This window comes from Phasianus colchicus, chromosome 38 (genome assembly GCF_987193195.1).
Source record: "Phasianus colchicus chromosome 38, bPhaCol1.hap1.1, whole genome shotgun sequence".
Taxonomy (NCBI): domain Eukaryota; kingdom Metazoa; phylum Chordata; class Aves; order Galliformes; family Phasianidae; genus Phasianus; species Phasianus colchicus.
In genome coordinates, this window is record NC_143473.1 from 2397808 (window position 1) to 2419559 (window position 21752).

General features: G+C 64.9%; 3 protein-coding genes across 6 annotated transcripts; 2 read left to right on the forward strand and 1 right to left on the reverse strand.

The window, feature by feature from the left end:
• Positions 1-3: 3 nt before the first annotated feature.
• On the forward strand, positions 4-2270 carry EXOSC5 (exosome component 5). Its single transcript, XM_090129856.1, has 6 exons — positions 4-161; positions 357-470; positions 818-939; positions 1151-1291; positions 1841-1930; positions 2036-2270. The coding sequence occupies exons 1-6, from the start codon at positions 59-61 to the stop codon at positions 2126-2128; spliced, it is 663 nt and encodes a 220-aa protein (XP_089985982.1). The 5' UTR covers positions 4-58; the 3' UTR covers positions 2129-2270.
• A 106-nt stretch (positions 2271-2376) lies between these two features.
• B9D2 (B9 domain containing 2) lies at positions 2377-14620 on the forward strand. Of its 4 annotated transcripts, none has more exons than XM_090129849.1 (9): positions 2402-2658; positions 3080-3170; positions 3278-3403; positions 10650-10825; positions 11811-11928; positions 12021-12107; positions 12201-12351; positions 13468-13621; positions 14350-14514. In XM_090129849.1, exons 2-9 carry the CDS (start codon positions 3083-3085, stop codon positions 14506-14508), a joined length of 1059 nt encoding a protein of 352 aa, XP_089985975.1. In that variant the 5' UTR covers positions 2402-2658; positions 3080-3082; the 3' UTR covers positions 14509-14514. The 4 variants fall into 4 exon arrangements, with proteins under 4 accessions (XP_089985974.1, XP_089985975.1, XP_089985972.1 ...); XM_090129846.1 differs by lacking the exons at positions 2402-2658; positions 3080-3170; positions 3278-3403 and adding exons at positions 5080-5363; positions 6616-6779; positions 7926-8356 and having other exon boundaries at positions 14350-14620; XM_090129847.1 differs by lacking the exons at positions 2402-2658; positions 3080-3170; positions 3278-3403 and adding an exon at positions 7633-8356 and having other exon boundaries at positions 14350-14620.
• A 76-nt stretch (positions 14621-14696) lies between these two features.
• CCDC97 (coiled-coil domain containing 97) lies at positions 14697-21699 on the reverse strand. Its single transcript, XM_090129839.1, has 5 exons — positions 21285-21699; positions 19680-20951; positions 18333-18563; positions 16733-16868; positions 14697-15653 (listed from the first exon to the last, which is right to left on the reverse strand). Exons 2-5 carry the CDS (start codon positions 20833-20835, stop codon positions 15545-15547), a joined length of 1632 nt encoding a protein of 543 aa, XP_089985965.1. The 5' UTR covers positions 20836-20951; positions 21285-21699; the 3' UTR covers positions 14697-15544.
• Positions 21700-21752: the final 53 nt, after the last annotated feature.

Genomic DNA, 21752 nt, shown 5'->3' on the forward strand with positions numbered 1-21752 from the left:
GAACGAGCGGAAGTTCCCTCATCGCGGCCGGAAGCGGCCTCGGACGCGGACCGCCGCTATGGAGGCGGCGGAGGAGGCGGCGGGCTGCTGCTCCCTGCGGCCCTTCTCCTGCGAGCAGGGGCTGCTGTCCCGGCCCGACGGCTCCGCCACGTTCGTGCAGGGTGCGTGGGGATCCCGGGGCTGCGGAGCGGGCGTGTGGGACCCTACCCGCGGCCTCCTCCCTTCCCGTGCTCCTCCTCCCTCGGCCTACACCGGGGCCGGTTCCCTCCTCTGGGCCTTCCTCGTCCCTTTCCCGGTGTCCCCGCGGCCCCTTCCCCGGATCCCCAGCCCCGGAGGAAAGCTCTTCTCCCTTCCAGGTGACACCTCGGTGCTGGCCGGGCTGTACGGCCCCGCGGAGGTGAAGGGCAGCAGAGAGAGCCCCGACGGCGCCACGGTGGAAGTGCTGCTGCGCCCCAAAGTCGGGCTGCCCGGTGGGTGCTGGCACTGCAGCTCCGCGTGCCATCGTGTGCCGTCACATCCCGTCGTGTCACCCCGTACCTGATTGCAGCTTCGTGTTTTCACATCCCGTCACATTCCTGTACGTCTTTGTGTCCCACCGTGTGCCCCCCATGTCTCCCCATTTCTCCCCTTGCTCTGTTGCACTTTGTTGCGTCCCCTGTGTCCCTTTATGTCCCACCCTGCCTCATCGTTTCCCACCACATCCCCAACCCACCCACGTCCCACCACGTCCCGTTGCATCCAACCACATCCCCACCACGTCCTCACAAACATCCCCCGTGTCCCTCTGTCCCCCTCGTGTCCCTCTGTCCTCCTGCAGGCGTGGCAGAGCGCAGTCGGGAGCAGCTCCTGCGACGGACATTTGAGGCTGTGCTGCTGGGATCCCTGCACCCCCGTACCTCCATCACTGTGGTGCTGCAGGTGCTGAGCGACGCCGGCTCCGTATCCTTGGGGTGATGATTGGGGGGCACGGAGGGGCCTATGGGGTGACAGTTTTGGGAGCTGTGAGGGCTTTGGGGGCTCTGTGGGTCGGTAGTTTGGGAGGCTTTTGGGGATGAAAGTTTTTGGAGCTCTGTGTGGTGAAGGTTTGGGGGGAAGCCACGCTGCTGTCGGTGTATTTTGGGGCTCTCCCCCACCTTGACCCCCCCCCCAGCTCCTCGCCTGCTGTCTGAATGCTGCCTGCATGGGGCTGTTGGATGCGGGGCTGCCGCTCTCCTCCCTCTTTTGCGGTGTCACCTGTGCCCTCGACCCCCATGGGGACATCATCCTCGACCCCACCGCTCGGCAGGAGCAGGTGAGACTCCTGACCCCCACCAACGCCCCCCCCTGGGCCTCGCAGACCTTCCTGAGCCCCCCATTCCCCAAGAAAAACCTTCTGACTTCCACAAAGCTCCCCAAACCTCCTCTCAATGTCCCACCCCCCCCAACTCCTTTGACTCCCCCAAATCATTCTGACCACCCTCAAAATCCCATGAACCCCCCCCCAAAATCCCATGAACCCCCCCTCAAAATCCCACGAATCCCCCCAAACTCCCTTGACCCTCCACCAACCTCCCAAATCACCCCAACACCCCAAAATTCTTCTGCCACCCCCAACTACTTTTAACTTCACAAACCTCATAACCCCCCCAAAAAACCTTGTGACCCCCCCCCACACACAAACAGCCCCCCAAACCCTCTGAAACCCCCAACCCTTCAGACCCCCCCAAACTCATCTGACCGCTCCAAACCCACTTCACCTCTCCTTAATACCCCTCAAATCTCCCGAGACCCCCCGATCCCCACCCCCCAAACCCCACAAACCTTTCTGACCCCCCCCAAAACCCACTGCTCCCCCCCCCAGGAAGCCCACGCTGTCCTCACCTTCGCCATTGACAGCGCCCAGCGCAAGGTGCTGGCGACCACCACCCGCGGCAGCTGCTCTGCAGAGGAGGTGAGTTTGTAGGGGGGTTAAACAACACGATTTCGGGGTGAATTTGGGACGGAATGGTTCATTTGCCCCCTCCCCACCCCGTGTCCCCCTCCCCCCCTGTTGCAGATGCAGCGCTGCCTCGTGGCTGCCCAGCGTGCGGCCGACGCCATTTTCCAGTTCTATCGTGACTGCGTCCGGAGGAAATACTCCAAATCGTGACTCTGAGCCCCCCGGGATGGCCGGACCGTCCCTGTGTGTGTGTGTCCCCCCTCCAACTGTGCCCCCCACCCTGGGGTCAGCCGGACTGTCCCCGTGTCCCCAGTGTTTCCTTATTGTCACCCCAATAAAATCTCTCACAGCCTTCCTGCTGCCCCTCCCCATTTATCTGCTGCCCCACGGTGCTCTCCACCCCCGGGGGGTGGGTGACACTTGGGGACAGATGTCCTCTCCCTCCCCCCAAAACTGTGGCATGGGGGTGGGAGGGGGGAATGGGGGTGGGGATATCGCCCCAACATGGCGGCGCCCAGGCGCTTCTAGTTCCAACATGGCGCCGTCCAGTTGCTCGATGCCCCAACATGGCGGCACCCACGGTAGTCCCTGGTAGGTGACGTCAGCACTTGGAGTCCCGAGGCGGGACTTCCTGCGGCGCGGCCAATAGGGAGGAGCGGCGGCGTTGCCGCGGCAACGAAAACCGGAAGTGGGCTGTGAGGCGGCGGGGGGGACGGGGCGCGGCGTGAGGAGCGCCGGAGGTGGGGGGGGGGGGCGCACAGAGGGGGTCGGGGGGAAAATGGGGGCACGGGGGGGTGGGCGAAATGGGGGGAGGAGGGAGACAGTGGGGGTAGGATGGGGGGTAGTGGGAATAATGGGGGGCGGGGGGGGTTATGGGGGCAGTGGGGGGGATTAGGGGGGCGGGGGCGGAGGGGGGGGTTAATGGGTTTTAGTGGGAGGTCATGGGGGGCAATGGGTGCAGTTTGGGGGGGGGAGCGAGGGGGCAATGGGTTCGGTGGGGGAAATGGGGGCTGTGGGGTGAGCTGTGGGGTAACAATGGGTATAATGGGGGGGCAGTGGTGTCCCCGGGGGGGGGGGGGGGGCTCCATTCTCCCTTTGGGGAGGGGGGGGGGGTCCCACTGGGGGGGGGTCCCATTGTCCCTTTGTGTGCCCCCCCCCCAGGCCATGGCAGAGGTGCACCTCATCGGGCAGCTGCTGGGCGCCAGCGGCTTCTCCCAGCGCCGCCTCTTCTGCAAGTGGGGGCTGCACGCCGGTGAGTGGGGGGCAGAGGGTGGGGGGGGGGCTGACCCCCACTGTGACCCCCACTGTGACCCCCACTGTGACCCCCACTGTGACCCACACTGTGACCCCCCCCTGCAGGAGGTGCCTGGAAGCTGCTGGGGGGGCTGCGCGAGGGGCAGACGCAGGTGGACGACCCCCAGGTGGATGACATGGCGCATTGGTGCCACCCCCTCGACGTCCACTTCGCCACCAAAGGGCTGCAGGGTGCGTCCCCACAGCCGCCCCACGGCTGCCCCACATCGTCCCCATGGCCCCACATTGTCCCCACAGCCCCCTTCTGTCCCCATATTCCCACCCTGCCTCTCTGTCCCAGATCTCCTCTCCATCCCCACGTTCCCATCTCCCCCCACCATCCCCATGTCCCCTTTCTGTCCCCATGTTCCCATCTCTCCACCCCATCCCCATGTCCCTCTCAGTCCCCATATCCCTTCTCTGTCCCCACTTCCCCTCTCTGCCCCCCATCCCCACCCCGTCCCCACATCCCCTTTCCATCCCCGTATTCCTTCTCTGTCCCCCTACTCCTCCCTCCCCACATCCCCCACATCCCCACAGTGTCCCCATATTCCCAGCTCCCCACACCATCCCCCCTTTGTCCCCATATTCCCACCACCCCCCTGCAGTCCTCACCTCCCCCTTTGTCCCCCTACCCCAATACTGTCCCCATACTCCCCCTCTGTCCCCATATCCCCACAATGTCCCAAATGTTCCCACCTCCACCCCATCCCCATATCCCTTCTCTGTCCCCACATCCCTTCTCTGCCCCCCTATTCCCACCTCTCCACACCACCCCCCTGCAGTCCTCACCACCCCTTTTGTCCCCCTATCCCCTCTCTGTCCCCATATGCCCCCTCTGTCCCCATACTTACTCTGTCCCCAATGTTCCCACCTCCACCCCCTCCCCATATTCCCACCGCCCCTCTCAATCCCCACATCCCTTCTGTCCCCACAGCCCCTCTCTGCCCCCCTATTCCCCCCTCCCCACGCCGTCCCCACATCCCTTCTCTGTCCCCACACTCTCCCATCCGTCCCCACATCCCCACCATCCCCGCTCCATCCCCACATTCCCCTCCCTGCCCTGCTGTCCCCCCCCCCCCATATCTCAGACCCCCCCACAACCCCCCAGGTTGGCCCAGGCTGCACCTCCAGGTCTGGCACCAGGATTCTCTGGGCCGTTTGGAGCTGCTGGGTTACGGTTTCTGCCACATCCCCTCCTCCCCGGGCTGCCACTCTCTGTCCTGCGTCACCTGGCGCCCGCGGGGGTCCGGCGTCACCCAGCGCCTCCGTCAGCGCCTTTTGGGGGGGGGTCCCCAACTCAGAGCCCCCGACCTCATCTACTCCGGCGCCGATCGCTTCCGCCTGCGCACCGAAGCGGCCGGCACCGTGCATGTGGAGCTGGGGGTGCTGCTGAGGCACTTTGAGCGCTATGGGGTGCAGTGCTAGGGGGGAGGGGGCGTGGGGGGGGGCGTAGGGACACAGTGGGGACAGGGGGGAGACGTGGGGGGGTCTGAGGGGGAGGGTGGGGGGATATGAGGGGATGCGGGGGGGATATGAAGGCACAGTGGGGACGTGGAGGGGGTATGGGGGGGGTGTGGGGGCACATGGGGGGATGTGGGGGCGTGTGGGGGGGTGTAAGGACACGGTGGGGATGTGGGGGGGGCATGGGGACACAGCAGGAATGTGGGGGGGACATGGGGGATGTGGGGGGGAGATGGGGGGACACAGTGGGGACAAATGGGGACACAGCAGGGATGTGGGGTGGATGTGGGGATATGCGGAGATATATGGGGGGGATGTAGGGGGGAATGGGGGGGATATGGGGACACAGCAGGGATGGGGGGGGTGTGGGGGGGGACATGAGGACACAGTGGGGACATGGGGTAAGGGGGAGGTATGGGGGGAATGTGGAGGGGATATGGGGGGACATCGGGACACTGGGGGGGATATAGGGGGGACATTGGGATGACATGGGGGGAGTCCCCAAAGGACAGGCCGTGCGGTGGCACTTCATTGTCACCTGGATGCTGGGGACCCACAGGGCCCAGACCCACACATCCTATGGGGCCGGGGCTGTTTGCTGTCTGTCCCCTTTGTCACCGCATTGAGGACCAACGGGGTCAGCGCACGGTGCCACCCCCCAGGGGACACCGGGAGCTGTGGGGACACTGTGAGTCACCCCACAGCTCCTGGGGGGGGCAGAACGTGTGGGGCTGAGGCTGTGTGTCACCCCCCCCTTCCCCCCCCCACGGTGTCACCCCCACGAAGGGGACACTTCGGTCACCTCGCATGGGGACAGGGATGTGTGGGGATGGGTCGCCCATGTGGGACCCCCACCAAGGAGACACTTTGGTCACCCCATAAATGGACCCCTGCGACCCCCTGGGATGGACCCCTATGTGGAGGGACCCTATGGGGGGGGGGACCCCTGGGGTGTGACCCCTGGGGACAGGGACATGTGGGGACGTGGATGCCGTGGGTCACCCGTGTGGGACCCCCACGAAGGGGACGCTTTTGTCACCCCATAAATGGACCCCTGGGACCCCCTGGGATGGGACCCCTGTGGGGTGGGACCCTATGGGGGGGGGGGTCCCTAGGATTTGACCTCTGGGGGCAGGGACATGTGGGGAGGGGACCCTGTGGGTCACCCATGTGGGACCCCCACTTTTGTCACCCCATAAACGGACCCCTGGGACCCCCTGGGGATGGGACCCCTATGGGATGAGACCTTATATGGAGAGACCCCTATGGGGTGGGACCCCTGGGTGGGACCCCTGGGAACAATGACACTGTGCCCCCCCCCCCCCCCCAAAAAAAAAACCCAAAAAACAAAAACCAACCCATATTTGAATCCCTCTGATGATGTCCAGCACTTTCTGTCACCTCTGGGGATGGGGACACAAGGGACCCCCCCCAGGGGACAGGACAACACAGGGGAGGGGGGGTGTATGGGACCCCCCCCCAAATTGCCATCACTGTCCAGGACCCCCCCTCTCTGAATGTCACCACTGGGACGTGGGGGGGACGTTTTGGGGGGGGGGTCTCACTCCAGGGAGGGGACATTTATGGGGGGGGGGGGGGAGGTCCCACACTGGTGGGGCAATTATTTTGGGGGGGGGGGTTCAGTTGTAGGGCATTTATTGGGTGGGGGGATCTCATACTGGGGGGGGTGGTCTCACATTGGGGATGCTTTTTTTGGGATGGGGGGGGGTCCCACACTGGGGGGCATTTTGGGGGGTGGTCTCCCATTGGGGATGCTTTATTTGGGGTGGGGGGGAAGGTCCCATATCGGAGAATATTATTTAAGGGGGGGGGGTCCACACCCCCAAGAGAGGGTCCCAACCCCGGGGGGGGTGGGGAGGGGGCGGCTCCTGGGGGGGTTCCGCGCCCCGTGACTCAGTTTCCCCCCCGCCCCCCCCCAGGGCTCCTCCCGCCGCCCCCGGTCGGGCCCCGCGGAGCGGAAGGGGGGGGCGGCCCCGGGTCCCCCCCCGCGGCGTTTCCTGGGTGGGGCCGCCCCGATGCCTTAAACTGAAGAGTCCGAGAGCGGAACCGGGGGGGGGAACGGAGCGGCACCGGCGGCCGAACGGTACCGGGGGGGGGGCAGCAGCCGGTATTGGGGGGGGGGGTCCCTTGAAATTGGCGGAGGGGGGTCCCTTGAAATTGGGGGAGGGCCCTTTAAGTTGAGGGGGGGGGGGGTCCATTGGGTGAGGGTTAATCGGGGGAAGTTGGGGATGGGGGGTTAATGACGGGGGGGGAGTTAATTAGGGGGAGGTTTCAGGGGGGAGGGGTTAATTAGACGAGGGGTCCCGTTGGGTTGGGGGGGTGATGGAGTGAATTGGGGGGGGGGCTCAGGGGTGTCGGAAGGAGGGGGGGGGCGTGGTGCGTTGGGGGGGGGGCTCTGGGGGTCGTAGTGTTGGTTGTGGGGGGGTCCTGGTGCATTTGGGGAGTGGGTTTTTTTTGGGGGGGGGGTCCTGGTGCAGCTGGGGGTGCTGGAGAGTTACTGGGGGGGGGTCGGGACGGTTGGAGCTCCCTTTGGGTGTGGGGGGGGGTCCCGGTGTTATTGAGGGGGGGTCTCTGTGAGACTGGGGGTCCCAGGCTGTTATTGAGGGGGTGGGGGGGTCCCGGTGCAATTGGGGGTCCCGGTGTTTGGTGGTGGGGGGGGGGGGTCCAAGTGTGTTTGGGGTCCCAATGTCTTTGTGTGTGTGTGTGGGGGGGGGGTCCGTGTGTATTTGAGGGGGGGTCCCAGCACATTGCGGGGGGGTCCCGGTGCATTTTGGGGTCCCAGTGTTTCGGTTAGGGGCGTCCCATTGCATTTGAGGGGGGGGTCCCGGTGCCTTTTTGGGGTGGGGGTCCCATTGCGTTTGGAAGGGGGGGGGGGGGGTCCCAATGCCTTCGGGTGGGGGGTCTTGGGGTAGGGGGGGTCCCGGTGCCTTTGGGTTGGGGGGGGAGGAGGGGAGCGGGTGCCTTTTGGGGTCAGGGGGGTCTTTTAGGGTGGGGGTCCCGGTGCCTTTTTGGGGTCGCGGTGCCTTTTAGGGTGCGGGTCGCGGTGCTTTTTGGGGCGGTGGGCGGTCCCGGTGCCCTTGGTCGGGGGATCCCTGTGCTTTTTGGGTGGGGGTCTCGGTACCTTTGGGTGCTGGGGGGGATGGGGGGTCGCGTACCGCGTAGAGAAGCCCCCACCCTCATTTAAAGGGGAACCCCGTCGGACTGAAGGGGGAATCCCTCTGCCTTGAAGGGGGAATCCCGCAGCCGCGCCTACGGGGGATCCCGGCCCCTTTGCGGGGGGGGAGGGGTCCCGGTGCCCGACCGGAATAATTTGGGGGGGGGTCCCTCCGCCCATGGATCCGCCGCCGCTGCTGGCGCTGCTGCTGCTGCTGCTGGGGGCCGCCCGCGCTCTGTCCACGTGCCACCGCCTGGACCTGGAAGCGGCCAAAAAGAAACGCATCGAAGCGGTTCGGGGTCAAATCCTCAGCAAACTGCATCTGTCCGCGCCCCCCCCCGACTCGGAGACCCCCCCCCAACCTCTGCCCGACGACGTCCGGGCTCTGTATAACAGCACCCAGGAGTTGCTGAAACAACGAGCCCAATCGCGGCCCCCCCCGGATGGACCCGATGAGTATTGGGCCAAAGAGCTGCGGAGGATCCCCATGGAGACCCCCGGCGATGGTGAGTGGGGGGGCTGGGGGGGGGGCGGCACCGTTGTGGCAGTGGGGGGGCGGTGGGGGGGACGTCCCCGTGCCCTTTAAGAGGGGGGGTCCCTTGGGGTGACTTCCTGTGGTCTGTATTGGGGGGGGGGTCCCAAAAGACCATGCTGGGATGAAATCCCCGTGCCCTATAATGGGGGGGGGGGGGGGGGGGGTCTGCCCTATAATGGGGAGGGGTCCCATGGGGTGACTCCCTGTGGGGCCTGTATTGGGGGGGGGTCCCAAAGGGCCATGCTGGGATGAAATCCCCGTGCCCTATAATGGGGGGGGGGGTCTGCCCTATAATGGGGAGGGGTCTCATGGGGTGACTCCCCGTGGTCTGTAATGGGGGGGGGTCCCAAAGGGCCATGCTGGGATGAAATCCCTGTGCCCTATAATGGGGGGGGGGGGTCTGCCCTATAATGGGGAGGGGTCTCATGGGGTGACTCCCCGTGGTCTGTATTGGGGGGGGTCCCAAAGGACCATGCTGGGATGAAATCCCCGTGCCCTATAATGGGGGGGGGGGTCTGCCCTATAATGGGGAGGGGTCTCATGGGGTGACTCCCCGTGGTCTGTAATGGGGGGGGGTCCCAAAGGGCCATGCTGGGATGAAATCCCTGTGCCCTATAATGGGGAGGGGGGGTCTGCCCTATAATGGGGAGGGGTCTCATGGGGTGACTCCCCGTGGTCTGTAATGGGGGGGGGCCCATGGGGTGACTCCCCCATGCCTTATAATGGGGGGGGGTCCGATGGGGTGACTCCCTGTGATCTGTAATGGGGGGGGGGTCCCAAAGGACCATGCTGGGAAGAAATCCTTGTGCCCTATAATGAGTGGGGTCCCATGGGGTGACACCCCCATGCCGTATAATGGGGGGGGGGGTCTGCCCTATAATGGGGGAGGGTCCCATGGGGTGACTCCCCGTGGTCTGTAATGGGGAGGGGGGGCCCATGGGGTGACTCCCCCATGCCCTATAATGTGGGGGGGGTCTGCCGTATAATGAGGGGGGGTCCCAAAGGGCCATGCTGGGGTGAAATCCCCGTGCCCTATAATGGGGGGGGGTCCCATGGGGTGACACCTCCATGCCCTATAATGGTGGGGGGGGGGTCCCAAAGGACCATGCTGGGGTGACACCCCATGCCCTATAATAGGGGGGGGGTCTGCCCTATAATGGGTAGGGGTCCCATGGGGTGATTCCCCGTGGTCTGCAATGGGGGGGGGGGGTCCCATAGGACCGTGTTGGGGGTGACACCCCCCCATGCCCCATCACGGAGCTCCGTGCAGCGCCCCCCACGCCCCCCCCCCCCCCGTTCCCGCAGCAGGAGGTGCCCATCCCATAGTGGCACTGCGGGGGGGGGGGGGCGGGCGGGTTTGTGGGGGGGGGGCGGAGGCTGCGGTTCGCTGAGTAATCGCTGCTCTGAGGGCGCTTTGTTGGGCGGTGGGGGGTGGTGAAGGGGGGGGGGGGCAAAACGGGGGGTGGGGCCACACAGAGATCAACCCGCAGGAGTAGGGAGGGGGGGGTTGGAGTAGGGTGGGGGGATTGGGGGAGCCGGGGGGGGGGCAAGGGGGGAGTTGGTTTACTTTGTAGTGAGGGAATGAATGGGGGGGGGGGGGGGGGAGGTTATCTGAGTCTGGAGTGAATGAATGGGGGGTGGGGGTGGGGGGGGGGACCATCAGTGCTCCAGAGGGAGGGAATGGGGTGGGGGGGGGTGGGGGGAGACCACTGTGCAATGAATGAACGGGGGGAGGGGGACCAAGGCTCCACTTTGGTGTGAGTGAATGGGGGGGGGGGGGGGGAGGGAAGACCACTCTGCAGTGAATGAACGGAGGGAATGGGGGGGGGGGGAGACCATCACTGCTCCATCATGAGTGAATGGGGGGGGGGGGGAGCGAATGAGGGGGGGGAATGAATGGGGTGGGGGCAGTGAATGGGGCGGGGGGAGCGAATGGGGGGGGGGAGCGAATGGGGGGGGGGGAATGAATGGGGTGGGGGGAGCGAATGGGGGGGGGGGAGCGAATGGGGGGGGGGGAGCGAATGGGGTGGGGGCATTGAATGGGGTGGGGGGAGCGAATGGGGCGGGGGGAGAGCACGACTGCTCCATAGGGAGTGAATGGAGGGAACGGAGTGGGGGGGGGGGAACCACTCTGGAATGAATGAATGGGGGGGGGAGACCATCACCGCTGCGTAATGAGCGAACGGAGCGGGGGAAGGCCGTCACTCCGGCTCACGCTGAAGGCGGTGGTCTCGCTGCCCCCCCCCCCCCCCCCCCCCCCCCAGGCCCCATGGAGCGCTGGCGCCCGCAGGGCCACAGCGTTTTCTTCGTGTTCAACGTCTCCCGCGTGCGGGCGGAGGTGGGGAGCGAAGCGCTGCTGTACCGCGCCGAGCTGCGGATGCTGCGGCAGAGGGCGGGCGGGGAGAGCGCCGGCACCGAGCAGAGGCTGGAGCTGTACCAGGTGGGGGGGGGGGCGGGGGGGCCGGGGTGCTGTAGGGAGGCAGGGTGCTATGGGGGTACTGGGCTTGGGGACGTGGGGACAGTGGGTTTGGGGGCATTGGGGTCGTGGGAAGAGTGGGGATGTGGGGGGCAGGATGCCATGGGGACGCTGGGTTTGGGGGCATGGGGGGAACTGTGGGGATGTGGGGGGTGGGATGCTGTGGGGGCTCTGGGTCTGGGGGTATGGGGGCAGTGGGTTTGGGGACATTGGGGTCGTGGGAACTGTGGGGACGTGGGGCGTAGGATGCTATAGGGGTACTGGGCTTGGGGACATTGGGGTCGTGGGAAGAGTGGGGACGTGGGGTCAGGATGCCATGGGGACGCTGGGTTTGGGGGCATGGGGGGAACTGTGGGAACGTGGGAAGGTGGGATGCTGTGGGGGCTCTGGGTCTGGGGGTGTGGGGGCAGTGGGTTTGGGGACATTGGGATTGTGGGAGCAGTGGGGATGTGGGGTTGGTATGCCATAAGGACACTGGGTTTGGGGGCATGGGGGGAACTGTGGGGACGTGGGAGGGTGGGATGCTGTGGGGACTCTGGGTCTGGGGACGTGGGGACAGTGGGTTTAAGGGTTTAGGGATGTTGGGGTCGTGGGAAGAGTGGGGATGTGGGGGGCAGGATGCTGTCGGGACTCTGGGTCTGGGGATGTGGGAACAGTGGGTTTGAGGGCATTGGCATTGTGGGAAGAGTGGGGATGTGGGGAGGTGGATGCCATGGGGACACTGGGTTTGGGGACATAGGAACCACGGGGACACTGGGGACACGGGGACCATGGGGACACGGAGGTCAGGGCTGGAGGACGCCGTGGGTTGGGGATGCCATAGGTTGGGGACACTGCGGTGGCTTTGGGGACGCTGCGGTGGCTTTGGGGACACTGTGGTGGCTTTGGGGACACTGTGGTGGCTTCGGGGCCGTGGTGTTTTTGTGACCCCCCCGTTTGGGGTCCGCAGGTTTACGGCAATACCTCCTGGAGGTACCTGCATGGGCGCTCGGTGCGCGCCACGGCGGAGGACGAGTGGCTCTCCTTCGACGTCACCGACGCCGTCCATCAGTGGCTCAGCGGCAGCGGTGAGCGCATCCCCCAAAAATGCCCCTTAAAGTGCCCCCAAACGTCCCCTAATCCTGACCCTTCCCCCCCCCCCCTGCCCCCACCCCTACAGACCCTCTGGGGGTCTTCAGGCTGAGCGTGCACTGTCCCTGCGAGCTGAGCTCCGGCCGTGCCGACGAGATGCGCATCTCCATCGAAGGTACCGCCATCCCCTGATGCGGGGGGGTGGGGGGATCTCCTGGTGTTCTGTCCCCTCCCTCCCACCCCCAAAAAAAATGCCACCCCCCGCCAGGCTTCGAGCAGCAGCGCGGGGACATGCAGAGCATTGCCAAGAAGCACCGCCGCGTGCCGTTCGTCCTGGCCATGGCGCTGCCGGCAGAGCGCGCCAACGAGCTGCACAGCGCCCGGCGACGGCGCGACCTGGATGCCGAGTATTGCTTCGGGTGGGAGCCCACGGCCGGACCCCCAGAGTGGGCACATGGGGGGCGTGGGGGGGTCCTGGGTATCCCCAGTAGGGTTGGGGGCAAAGCGGGATCCCGATATGTCAATGGGTTGGAAGAGGGGGCACGTGTACAAAGGAGCGCTGCGGGACCCCCAGCTGCTGGGATCACTGGGGCTGGGGGGCACATGGAGCAGAGGGGGGTCCTGGGCCACCCCAATATGGGGGGGGGGGGCACAGCGGGACCCTCCTGGGGTGGGGGCGTCTTTTGGATTGAGATCCCTGTTGGGTTCTTGAGGTCGTCATTGTGTTCTTGGGATCTCCATGAGGTTTGTTGGGTCACCATTGGGTTCTTGGGGTCACCATTGGGTCCTGGGGTCACCATTGGTTCTTGGGTTCCCCATTGGGTTCCTGGGGTCACCATTGAGTTCTTGGGATCCCCATTGGGTTCCTGGGGTCACCATTGGGTTCGTTGGGTCACCATTGAGTTGTTAGGGTCATCATTGGGTTCTTGGGTTCCCCATTGGGTTTGTTGGGCCACCATTGGGTTCTTGGGATCCCTATTGGGTTCCTGGGGTCACCATTGGGTTTGTTGGGTCACTATTGGGTTCCTTGGGTCACCATTGGGTTCTTGAGATCTGCATTGGGTTTGTTGGGTCACCATTGGGTTCTTCGGGTCATCATTGGGTTCCTGGGGTCACCATTGGGTTTGTTGGGTCCCCATTGGGTTCTTGGGATTACATTGAGTGTGTTGGGTCATCATTGGGTTCTTGGGATCTCCATTGGGACTTTGGAGTCATCATCAAGTTCTTGGGATCCTCACTGGGTTCCTGGGGTCATCATTGGGTTCTTGGGATCCCCATTGGGTTCTTTGGGTCCCTGTTGGGCACCTGAGGACATTTGGGTCCCGTAGGGAAAACAGGGGTCCCTAAGACGCAAGGGACCCCTACACCCCTGGGACCTCCCCCCCAGATCCTTGGAATCCCCACAGAACCCTCAGCGTCCCCTCAGGAAACCCGACATCCCCGCGCTCCCTTTGTCCTCCTGGGGGGGTTCAGGGAAGGGCTGGGGGTCCTCAGCCCCCCTCCCCCCCCCCCAACTCCGTGCCCCCCAACCCCAGGACGGATGAGAAGAACTGCTGCGTGCGGCCGCTCTACATCGACTTCCGCAAGGACCTGCAGTGGAAGTGGATCCACGAACCCAAAGGTTATATGGCCAACTTCTGCATGGGGCCGTGCCCCTACATCTGGAGCGCAGACACGCAGTACACCAAGGTGGGGGGGCGCGGGGGGGGCGGGGATGTGTGGGGGGGGGGTCATGGATGTGGAAGCGTGAGGAGGAGTTGTGGATATGGGGGGGGGTCGTGGATATAGGGGGAGGGGTTGTGGATGTGGGGAGGGGTCGTGGATGTGTGTGTGGGGGGGTCCTGGATGTATGGGAGGGTTAGTGGATATTTGGGGGGGGGGGAGGGGGGTTGGGGGGTGTGGGTAGGGGAGGGGTCCTGGATGTAGGAGGGGATGTGGACGTATGGGGGAGTGGTTTGAATATATGGGGAGGGGTCGTGGATATAAGGGTGGGGGTCCTGGATGTAGGGGGAGGGGGGGTCGTGGGCACATGGGGTGTTGGGGACAGAGAGTGGGGACATTGTGGGGCTCTTTATGGGATGGGGGAGAATCTGGGTGGGGGGGGGGGAGGTACTGGATATGTGAGGAGGGGTCTTGGGCACCTGGGGGGGGGGGTTCTGGGCCTCCCCAGTAGGGTTGGGGGTAAAGCAAGACCCCAATACCAAAGGGGGGGGGGGCTGGGGGCAGACCCAAAAAGGAGCACTGTGGGACCCCCACCCATCGCAATCACTGGGATTTTGGGGGGGGGAGAGCAGCAGGACCCCCAGCATCTCATGGGAGGGGCACGGGGGGACCCCCACCCACAAAGGGCTCCCATCCATCGGGATCCGGGGTGCTGGGGAGGGGGTCTCACACTCACAAGTGCCCCCCCCCCCCAGGTGCTGGCGCTGTACAACCAACACAACCCGGGGGCTTCGGCCGCCCCCTGCTGCGTCCCGCAGACCCTGGACCCCCTCCCCATCATTTACTACGTGGGCCGCAAGGTGCGCGTGGAGCAGCTCTCCAACATGGTGGTCCGGGCCTGCAAGTGCAGCTGACCCCCCCCTCGGGACCCCCCCCCCCCCCTCTCACACCCCCCAAACACCAGACCCTCCCCCCCCCCAACCCGTCCCCTCCCCCCCCCCAGCAAAAGAATTTATTTAATTTTTAGACGGTTCCTTTTTTTGGGGTGGTTTTTTTTTTTTTTTGGACAAAATTTTGGGTCTGCTTCCTCTTTTTTTTCTCGTGATTGAAGAGGGGGGGGGGGGAGGAGGAAACAGCCCCCCCCCCCACAAAAAGGGGACCACACTCACTGGGCCCCCCTCAGTAAAGAGACCCCAAAGGGACACAGCTGTTGGGACCCCCCCCACCCCAAAAGGGAGCAAAGATTGGGGGCCCCCCCCCCCAAAGTAATCCAGAATTGGGACCCCCTTCCCCCCCCCCCTCCAGAGACACCACTGTGGACCTCATTGCTTCCCCCCCCCGCCCATAGAGACTCAGACAGTGGGGGTGGAAGGGATAAAAATATCCTTCCGGGGGGGGACAACAGGAAACCACCCCCCCACCACAGCACGGGGGGGGGCACGAGAGGAGGGATGGGATGGGGGATGAATTTGAGGGGGGGGGAGGAGGGGGACAGTGGGGTTGGTGTTCCCAAAGGCACTCCTGGGTCGGGGGGGGGGAATCAGGATGTGTGGGTGGCCCCCCCCAAAGCAAACACTGCGGTTACGGGGTGGTGAAAGTCACGAGTGGCTCACGGGGGGGGGCGTAAAACCACTCATGTGTGTGGGGCAGCCCCCCCATGGGGGGGGTTGAGGGGGGGGGGAAGTGACTCAGGGCCCCCCCACAGTGATGAGCTCAGTGGTGGAGGTGGGAAAAATCCTACAGGGGGAGGGAGGGGGGTCTCAGTTTCTTGGGGGGGGGGTCCTCCTCCAGCTGGGGGGGGGGGGGTTGAGCCACATCACAGCATCCCATGGCTGTGGTGTAAAGGGGGGGGGGAGTCCCCACGTTGGGGGGGGCTCCACGTATGGGGGGGGGGGGTCTCCATGTTGGGGATGTCCCGTTTTGGGGGGGGTCCCATTTTGGGGGGGGTCCCTACTCCAGCTGGGGGGCAGCTGAGGGCTCCTCCTCATCGAAGTAACGCTCCTCGGCGTCGCGGGATTCGATGTCCAGGTTGTCCATGTCGGGGTTCTCATCCACCTGACTGGGGGGGGGCGTCACACCGTGCCCCCCCTCACCCCATAGCCCCCGTGTCCCCATAGCCCCCGTGTCCCTAGAACGCCCCCAAAGTCCCCACTGTGTCCCCACGCTCCCTATGCCTCCAATTACCCCAGTGTCCCCATTGTGACCCCAGATCCCCATCATGTCCCCAATGTCCCCATAACCCCACAGTGGCCCCACTGCCACCCCTGACCCCAATGTCCCCATATTCCCACAGTGGCCCCACTGCCCCCAGTGACCCCAATGCTCCCATATTCCCACAGTGCCCCCCATGACCCCACTGCCCCTCATGACCCCATATCCCTATCGTGTCCCCACTGCCCCCAGTGTCCCCATATCCCCACTGCCCCCAATGACCCCACTGCCCCCACATCCCCACAGTGCCCCCATGACCCCAATGTTCCCACATCCCTATCGTGTCCCCACTGCCCCCAACGTCCCCATATCCCCACTGCCCCCAATGACCCCACTGCCCCCATATCCCCACAGTGCCCCAGTGCCCCCATATCCCCACAGTGCCCCCAAGACCCCAATGACCCCATATCCCCACTGCCCCCCATCACCCCACTGCCCCCATATCCCCACAGTGCCCCAACGATCCCTATGTCCCCACTACCTCCAATGTCCCCATATCCCCACTGTGCCCCAATGACCCCACTGCCCCCCATCACCCACCGCCCCCAATGACCCCACTGCCCCCATATCCCCACGGTGCCCCAATGACCCCACTGCCCCCCATCACCCCACTGCCCCCCATCACCCCACTGCCCCCATATCCCCACAGTGCCCCAGTGCCCCCATATCCCCACAGTGCCCCAATGACCCCACTGCCCCCCATCACCCACCGCCCCCCATGACCCCACTGCCCCCATATCCCCACGGTGCCCCAATGACCCCACTGCCCCCCATCACCCCACTGCCCCCATATCCCCACAGTGCCCCACTGCCCCCATATCCCCACGGTGCCCCAATGACCCCACTGCCCCCCATCACCCACTGCCCCCTATCACCCCACTGCCCCCATATCCCCCTGCCCCCCCCACTCCCCCCCTTTGCCCCCACCTGTAGTCGAAGTCCCCGTCCTCCCCGTCCAGGAACCTCTGGTACATCCGGCTCCGGAACTCCTCTCTCAGCACCTCCCGCTCCCCCGCATCAGGGATGTGGGGCCCTTCGGCCTCATCTTCATCTTCATCCTCCTCTGTGTGTGGGGGGGGGGGGGAGGCCCTCCTGTCACCCTGGCTGTCACCATTGTCCCCAATCCCTTCCGTGTCCCCATTGCCCCCCACATCCCCAGTGATGTCCCCTATCCCAGTTCACCCCAATGCCCCCCAGCCCCCCCCAATGTCCCCCCCCAGTGTCCCCAAAGATGCCCCCTATCCCAATCCCCTTCATGTCCCCAATCCCAGTTCCCCCAATATCCCCCAGTGTCCCCGTTGCCCCCAACCCTTCCGTATCCCCCATGTCCCCATATTCTCTCCATGCCCCCAAAGATGTCCCCTCTCCCAACTCCCCCCAACGTCCCCATGTCCCCAATCCCCTCCATGTCCCCAGTGCCCCCCCCAGTCCCCTCATTCCCCCACCCCCAATGTCCCCAATCCCCTCCATGTCCCCAATGTCCCCACACCCCCAATGCCCTCACTGCTCCCTCCACATCCCCACTGCCCCCCATTCCCCCCCCCACATCCCCACGTAGCCCCCACCCCCCTGCTGTCCTCCACCCCCCCATTGCCCCCACCCCCCTGCTGTCCTCCACCCCCCCCACGTCCCCCCACATCCACATTGCCCCCCCTGTCCTCCACCCCCCCGTCCCCCCATGTCCACGTAACCCCCACCCCCTCAATGCTCCCCCAATGTCCCCCATCTCCCCCCACATCCACGTCGCCCCCACCCCCTCAATGCCCCCTGATGTCCCCCATCTCCCCCACATCCACACTACCCCCACCCTCCCACTGTCCTCCATCCCCCCCACGTCCCCCCACGTCCACGTTGCCCCCACCCCCTCAATGCTCCCCCAATGTCCTCCATCTCCCCCCACATCCACATTGCCCCCATCCCCCCACTGTCCTCCATCCCCCCCACATCCCCCCACATCCACATTGCCCCCACACTCCCACTGTCCTCCATCCCCCCCATGTCCACGTAGCCCCCACGCCCTCAATGCCCCCCGATGTCCCCCATCTCCCCCACATCCACGTTGCCCCCACCCCCCTGCTGTCCTCCACCCCCCCCATGTCCCCCCACATCCCCCCATGTCCACATAACCCCCACCCCCTCAATGCCCCCCAACATCCCCCATCTCCCCCCACATCCACGTTGCCCCCACCCCCTCAATGCTCCCCCAATGTCCCCCATCTCCCCCCACATCCACATTGCCCCCACCCTCCCACTGTCCTCCATCCCCCCATGTCCATGTAGCCCCCACCCCCTCAATGCTCCCCCAATGTCCCCCATCTCCCCCCACATCCACATTGCCCCCATCCCCCCACTGTCCTCCATCCCCCCCATGTCCATGTAGCCCCCACCCCCTCAATGCCCCCCGCTGTCCTCCATCTCCCCCCACATCCACATTGCCCCCACACCCCCACTGTCCTCCATCCCCCCCATGTCCCCCCCCACACCCACGTTACCCCCACCCCCCAGATGCCCCCCCATCCCCCCTCACCTCCGCTGTCCCCCTCCCTCAGCCTCTGCCTCTGCAGCCGCTGCTGCACCGCCGCCTCCTCCACCGAGCGCAGCAGCGCCGCAGCCCACGTGGTCCCGGGGGGGTTGGCGGTATGGGGGGGACACGTGGGGGTCCCGGGGGGGTCCTGGGCATCGCGGTACTGCCCGATGTAATGCTCGTACAGCAGCGGCTCCCGCGCCCGCATCTCCTCCTCGCTGAAGTATTCGCCTCCTGCAATGGGGGCACCGTGCTGGGGGGAGCCAAAAGTCTGGGGTGGGGGGTGGGGGGGGGCAAAATATGGGGAGGGGTCCTAAGTTGTGGGGAGAATAAAGGGAACGGGTGTTTGGAGGAGGGGGAAAACCCAAAGGGAATGAGGGGGATGCTAAAAAATGTAGGGCTTATGGGGGGGGGGATGCAAATAGAGAATGGGGAGGGGGACCCCAATGGGAAATGGAGAACCCAAAACACGAAGGGAGAATGGGGAGGGGGCAAGGGGAGAGGGGAACGGGGACAGACCCCAAAACACAAAGGGAAATGGAGACGAAACCAAAGCCCACAGAGAACTGGGGGGGTCGTTGGGGGGGGGAGGTGGAGTTTGGGGGATCCCAGAGGCCAACGGGACCCGAAGGGGAACCCCAAAAGCAACAGAAAACCAGAAGGATCCTAAAGAGGATTGGGAGGGGGGATCCCAGGGGACATGAGGGACACAAAGTGACCACGGGGGGAATCCCAGCACCTCAGGGACCCATAGGGAGCTCAAGGACTCCACAATGATCCCACAAGGACCTCAAGAACTCCACAGGAATCCTATTTGGACCTCAAGGACCCCACAGGGATCCCGTAAGGCCCTCAAAAATCTCACAGAGACCCCATAAGGATCCCACAAGGCCCTCAAGGACCCCAGGATCCCATCTGCATCTCAAGGACCCCACAAGGATCCCATAAAGATCTCAAGAGCTCCACAGGGATCCTGTTTAAACCGCAAGGACCCCACAGGGATCCCATAAGGCCCTCAAAAATCTCATAGAGACCCCAGAAGGATCCCCATAAGGATCTCAAGAGCCCCACAGGGATCCTGTTTGGACCTCAAACACCCCATAAGGATCCCATAAGGATCTCAAGAGCCCCACAGGGATCCTGTTTGGACCTCAAACACCCCATAAGGATCCCATAAGGATCTCAAGAGCCCCACAGAGATCCTGTTTGGACCTCAAGGACCCCACAAGGCTCTCAAAGCTCTCACAGCCCTCTCAAGAACCTCCAAAACCCCATAAGGAGCCCAGCGACCCTCAGGCACCCCACGAGGACCTCAAAGACCCCACAGCCCGCCCCTCCGTGACCCCACACCTGCGATGAGCTGCCGCAGGGCCGCGTAGCGCCGGTTCCTCAGTCGGGTTCGGGCTCCGGGCCTTCGGGGCCATCGGGTCGCCCCGGTTTCGGGGTCCTGCCGCCTTCGACCCCGCACCTGGCGGCAGTAAAAAGCGACCTCGTAGCAGGGGGGGAGGTGGGCGAAGCAGGGCAGGTGCTCGGCCCTCAGGGCTCCGTGGAAGCGCTCGAGGAAGACGAGGGGTTTGCGGAGGAAGAGCGCCCGCAGCTCGCGGTGCCGCTCGGCCGCCGTCAGCTCGGGGTCTCCCTGCTGCTGGCTGCGCACGCGGACGGGGCTGGCGGCCACCGCGGCCAACATGGCTTCCACTGCAGCTGTGGGGAGGGGGGGGTCCTCCTCGGCGTCCGGGGGGTCCCTGAAGGGTGCTGGGACTGGTTCTGTTGTGGGGCGGACTTGGTGGGTGGCGGGGTCCTGGTCTTCTTCCATAGGGGGCGAGGGGTCCGCAGGGGGGGAGGGGTCCCACTCCGCCACGCGGCGCTGCTCAGGGTCGGGGTCTGTTGTGGGGTGAACTCCGTGGCTCCTGAGGTCCTGATCTTCTTCCATAGGGGCTGCGGGGTCCCACTCTGCCCTGCGGTGCTGCTCGGGGTTCGGTTCTGCTGTGGGGTCTCTGCTTGTGGACGTGGGGTCCCACGGCGCCGCTCTGGGGGCCCAGTTTGAAGACGTGGGGGCACAGCTGGACGCTTTGGGGTCAGGTTCTGCCGTGGGGTCTCCGCTGGAGGGCTTTGGGTCCCCCCTCATGGCTTTGAGGTCCCCATTTGAGGACACTGGGATCCATTTGGACGCCTTGGGGTCAGGTTCTGCCGTGGGGTCCGCAGTGGGAGACGCTCTGGGGTCCCGTTCTTCCACGGGGCGCCCCTCAGGGGGCACTTTGGGGTCCCACCCTGCCGCGGGGGTTTCATTTGAGGAGGGGGGGTCCTCCTTCATCACCGTGGGGTCCCGGTTTGAGGATATGGGGATCCATTTCGATGCTGCAGGGTCCCGGTTTGAGGACATGGGGATCCACTTCGATCCTGCAGGGTCCCGGTTTGAGGATATGGGAACCCAACGGGGATCCCCGTTTGAGGACACGGGGATCCACTTTGACGCCGTGAGGCCCTCTGCCTCCTTGGGGTCCTCCATCACTTCGGGGTCCCGGTTTGAGGCCCTGGGGTCCCTTTGGTCGCTCTGAGGCCCCACACCGCGCTGCTGCCCCGCTTTGGGGTCTCCGGTCCCACTCTGGGGTCACGCCGCAGTTCCTGGAGGTGGAGCAGAGCGTCACGGCAGCCCACGGCAGACCCCCGAGCGCTCCAAGACCCCCAAACGGGTCCCGCGACCCCCCGGAACCCAACGTGGGCCCGCAGAGCCTCGGGGGGGTGGGGGGAGGAGCGGAGGAGCGAAGCGACGCGACGGGGCCCGAAAACTGGGGAACGCAAAGCGCTGCGGGACCGCGGGGCTCCCGCTGACCCCGGGAGGGACACTGAGGGACCCCCACCCCCCCTTTCCCCCTCCCGAAGCCCCCAAATTCCCCCCGGCTCAGCGCGCAGCCGCCCGGCCCCGTTTGAGCGCGACACCGCCGCGCTGCTCCTCACCCGCTCCTGCCGCCGCCATCTCGGAGTGCGTCACTTCCGGTGCGACTCAGCCCGCCTCGCCCCAACTTCCGGCGCGCATTGGTTCCGGCGCCCTTTGACGCCCGGTGCGCTCCACTGAAGGATCTCTTCGGTTCCGGATCACTTTGGTTCCCTCCCACCCCCCCCGAACCTTTCCTGTGACCCCGCGCTGGGGTCAAAGGTTAAAGGTCAGTGCTAAAATCCACCATCCCTTTTTCATTAAAAAAACCCCATATTTACCTTAAAAACCAAAAAGGCACAGTTGCCCCATAAGGGGGAAGAAAGGGGAGGGGGGGGGGGGCAGCGCTTTGGTAATTTTTTTTTTCCTCCTTTTTATTGTTTTTGTATTTTTTTGTATTTCCCTCCTTCCTCCCCCACCCAAAGGCGGGGGGGGCAGACGGTAAAAAGGTACAGAAAGAGCTACAAAAAAAAAAAAGGGGGGGGAAATGG

Bases quoted from the DNA above. Each gene is read 5' to 3' on its own strand.
- B9D2 (XM_090129846.1), top strand. From the start codon at position 8,029: ATGGATCCGCCGCCGCTGCTGGCGCTGCTGCTGCTGCTGCTGGGGGCC. The intron at 8,357-10,649 runs GTGAGTGGGGGG...CCCCCCCCCCAG, and splicing joins CATGGAGACCCCCGGCGATG to GCCCCATGGAGCGCTGGCGC. The intron at 13,622-14,349 runs GTGGGGGGGCGC...CCCCCCCCCCAG, and splicing joins CAGACACGCAGTACACCAAG to GTGCTGGCGCTGTACAACCA.
- EXOSC5 (XM_090129856.1), top strand. From the start codon at position 59: ATGGAGGCGGCGGAGGAGGCGGCGGGCTGCTGCTCCCTGCGGCCCTTC. The intron at 471-817 runs GTGGGTGCTGGC...GTCCTCCTGCAG, and splicing joins CCCCAAAGTCGGGCTGCCCG to GCGTGGCAGAGCGCAGTCGG. The intron at 940-1,150 runs GTATCCTTGGGG...CCCCCCCCCCAG, and splicing joins TGCTGAGCGACGCCGGCTCC to CTCCTCGCCTGCTGTCTGAA.
- CCDC97 (XM_090129839.1), bottom strand. From the start codon at position 20,835: ATGGAGGACCCCAAGGAGGCAGAGGGCCTCACGGCGTCAAAGTGGATC. The intron at 16,869-18,332 runs GTGAGGGGGGAT...CCCCACACACAG, and splicing joins GAGGGAGGGGGACAGCGGAG to AGGAGGATGAAGATGAAGAT. The intron at 15,654-16,732 runs GTGGGGGCAAAG...GCCCCCCCCCAG, and splicing joins GACGGGGACTTCGACTACAG to TCAGGTGGATGAGAACCCCG.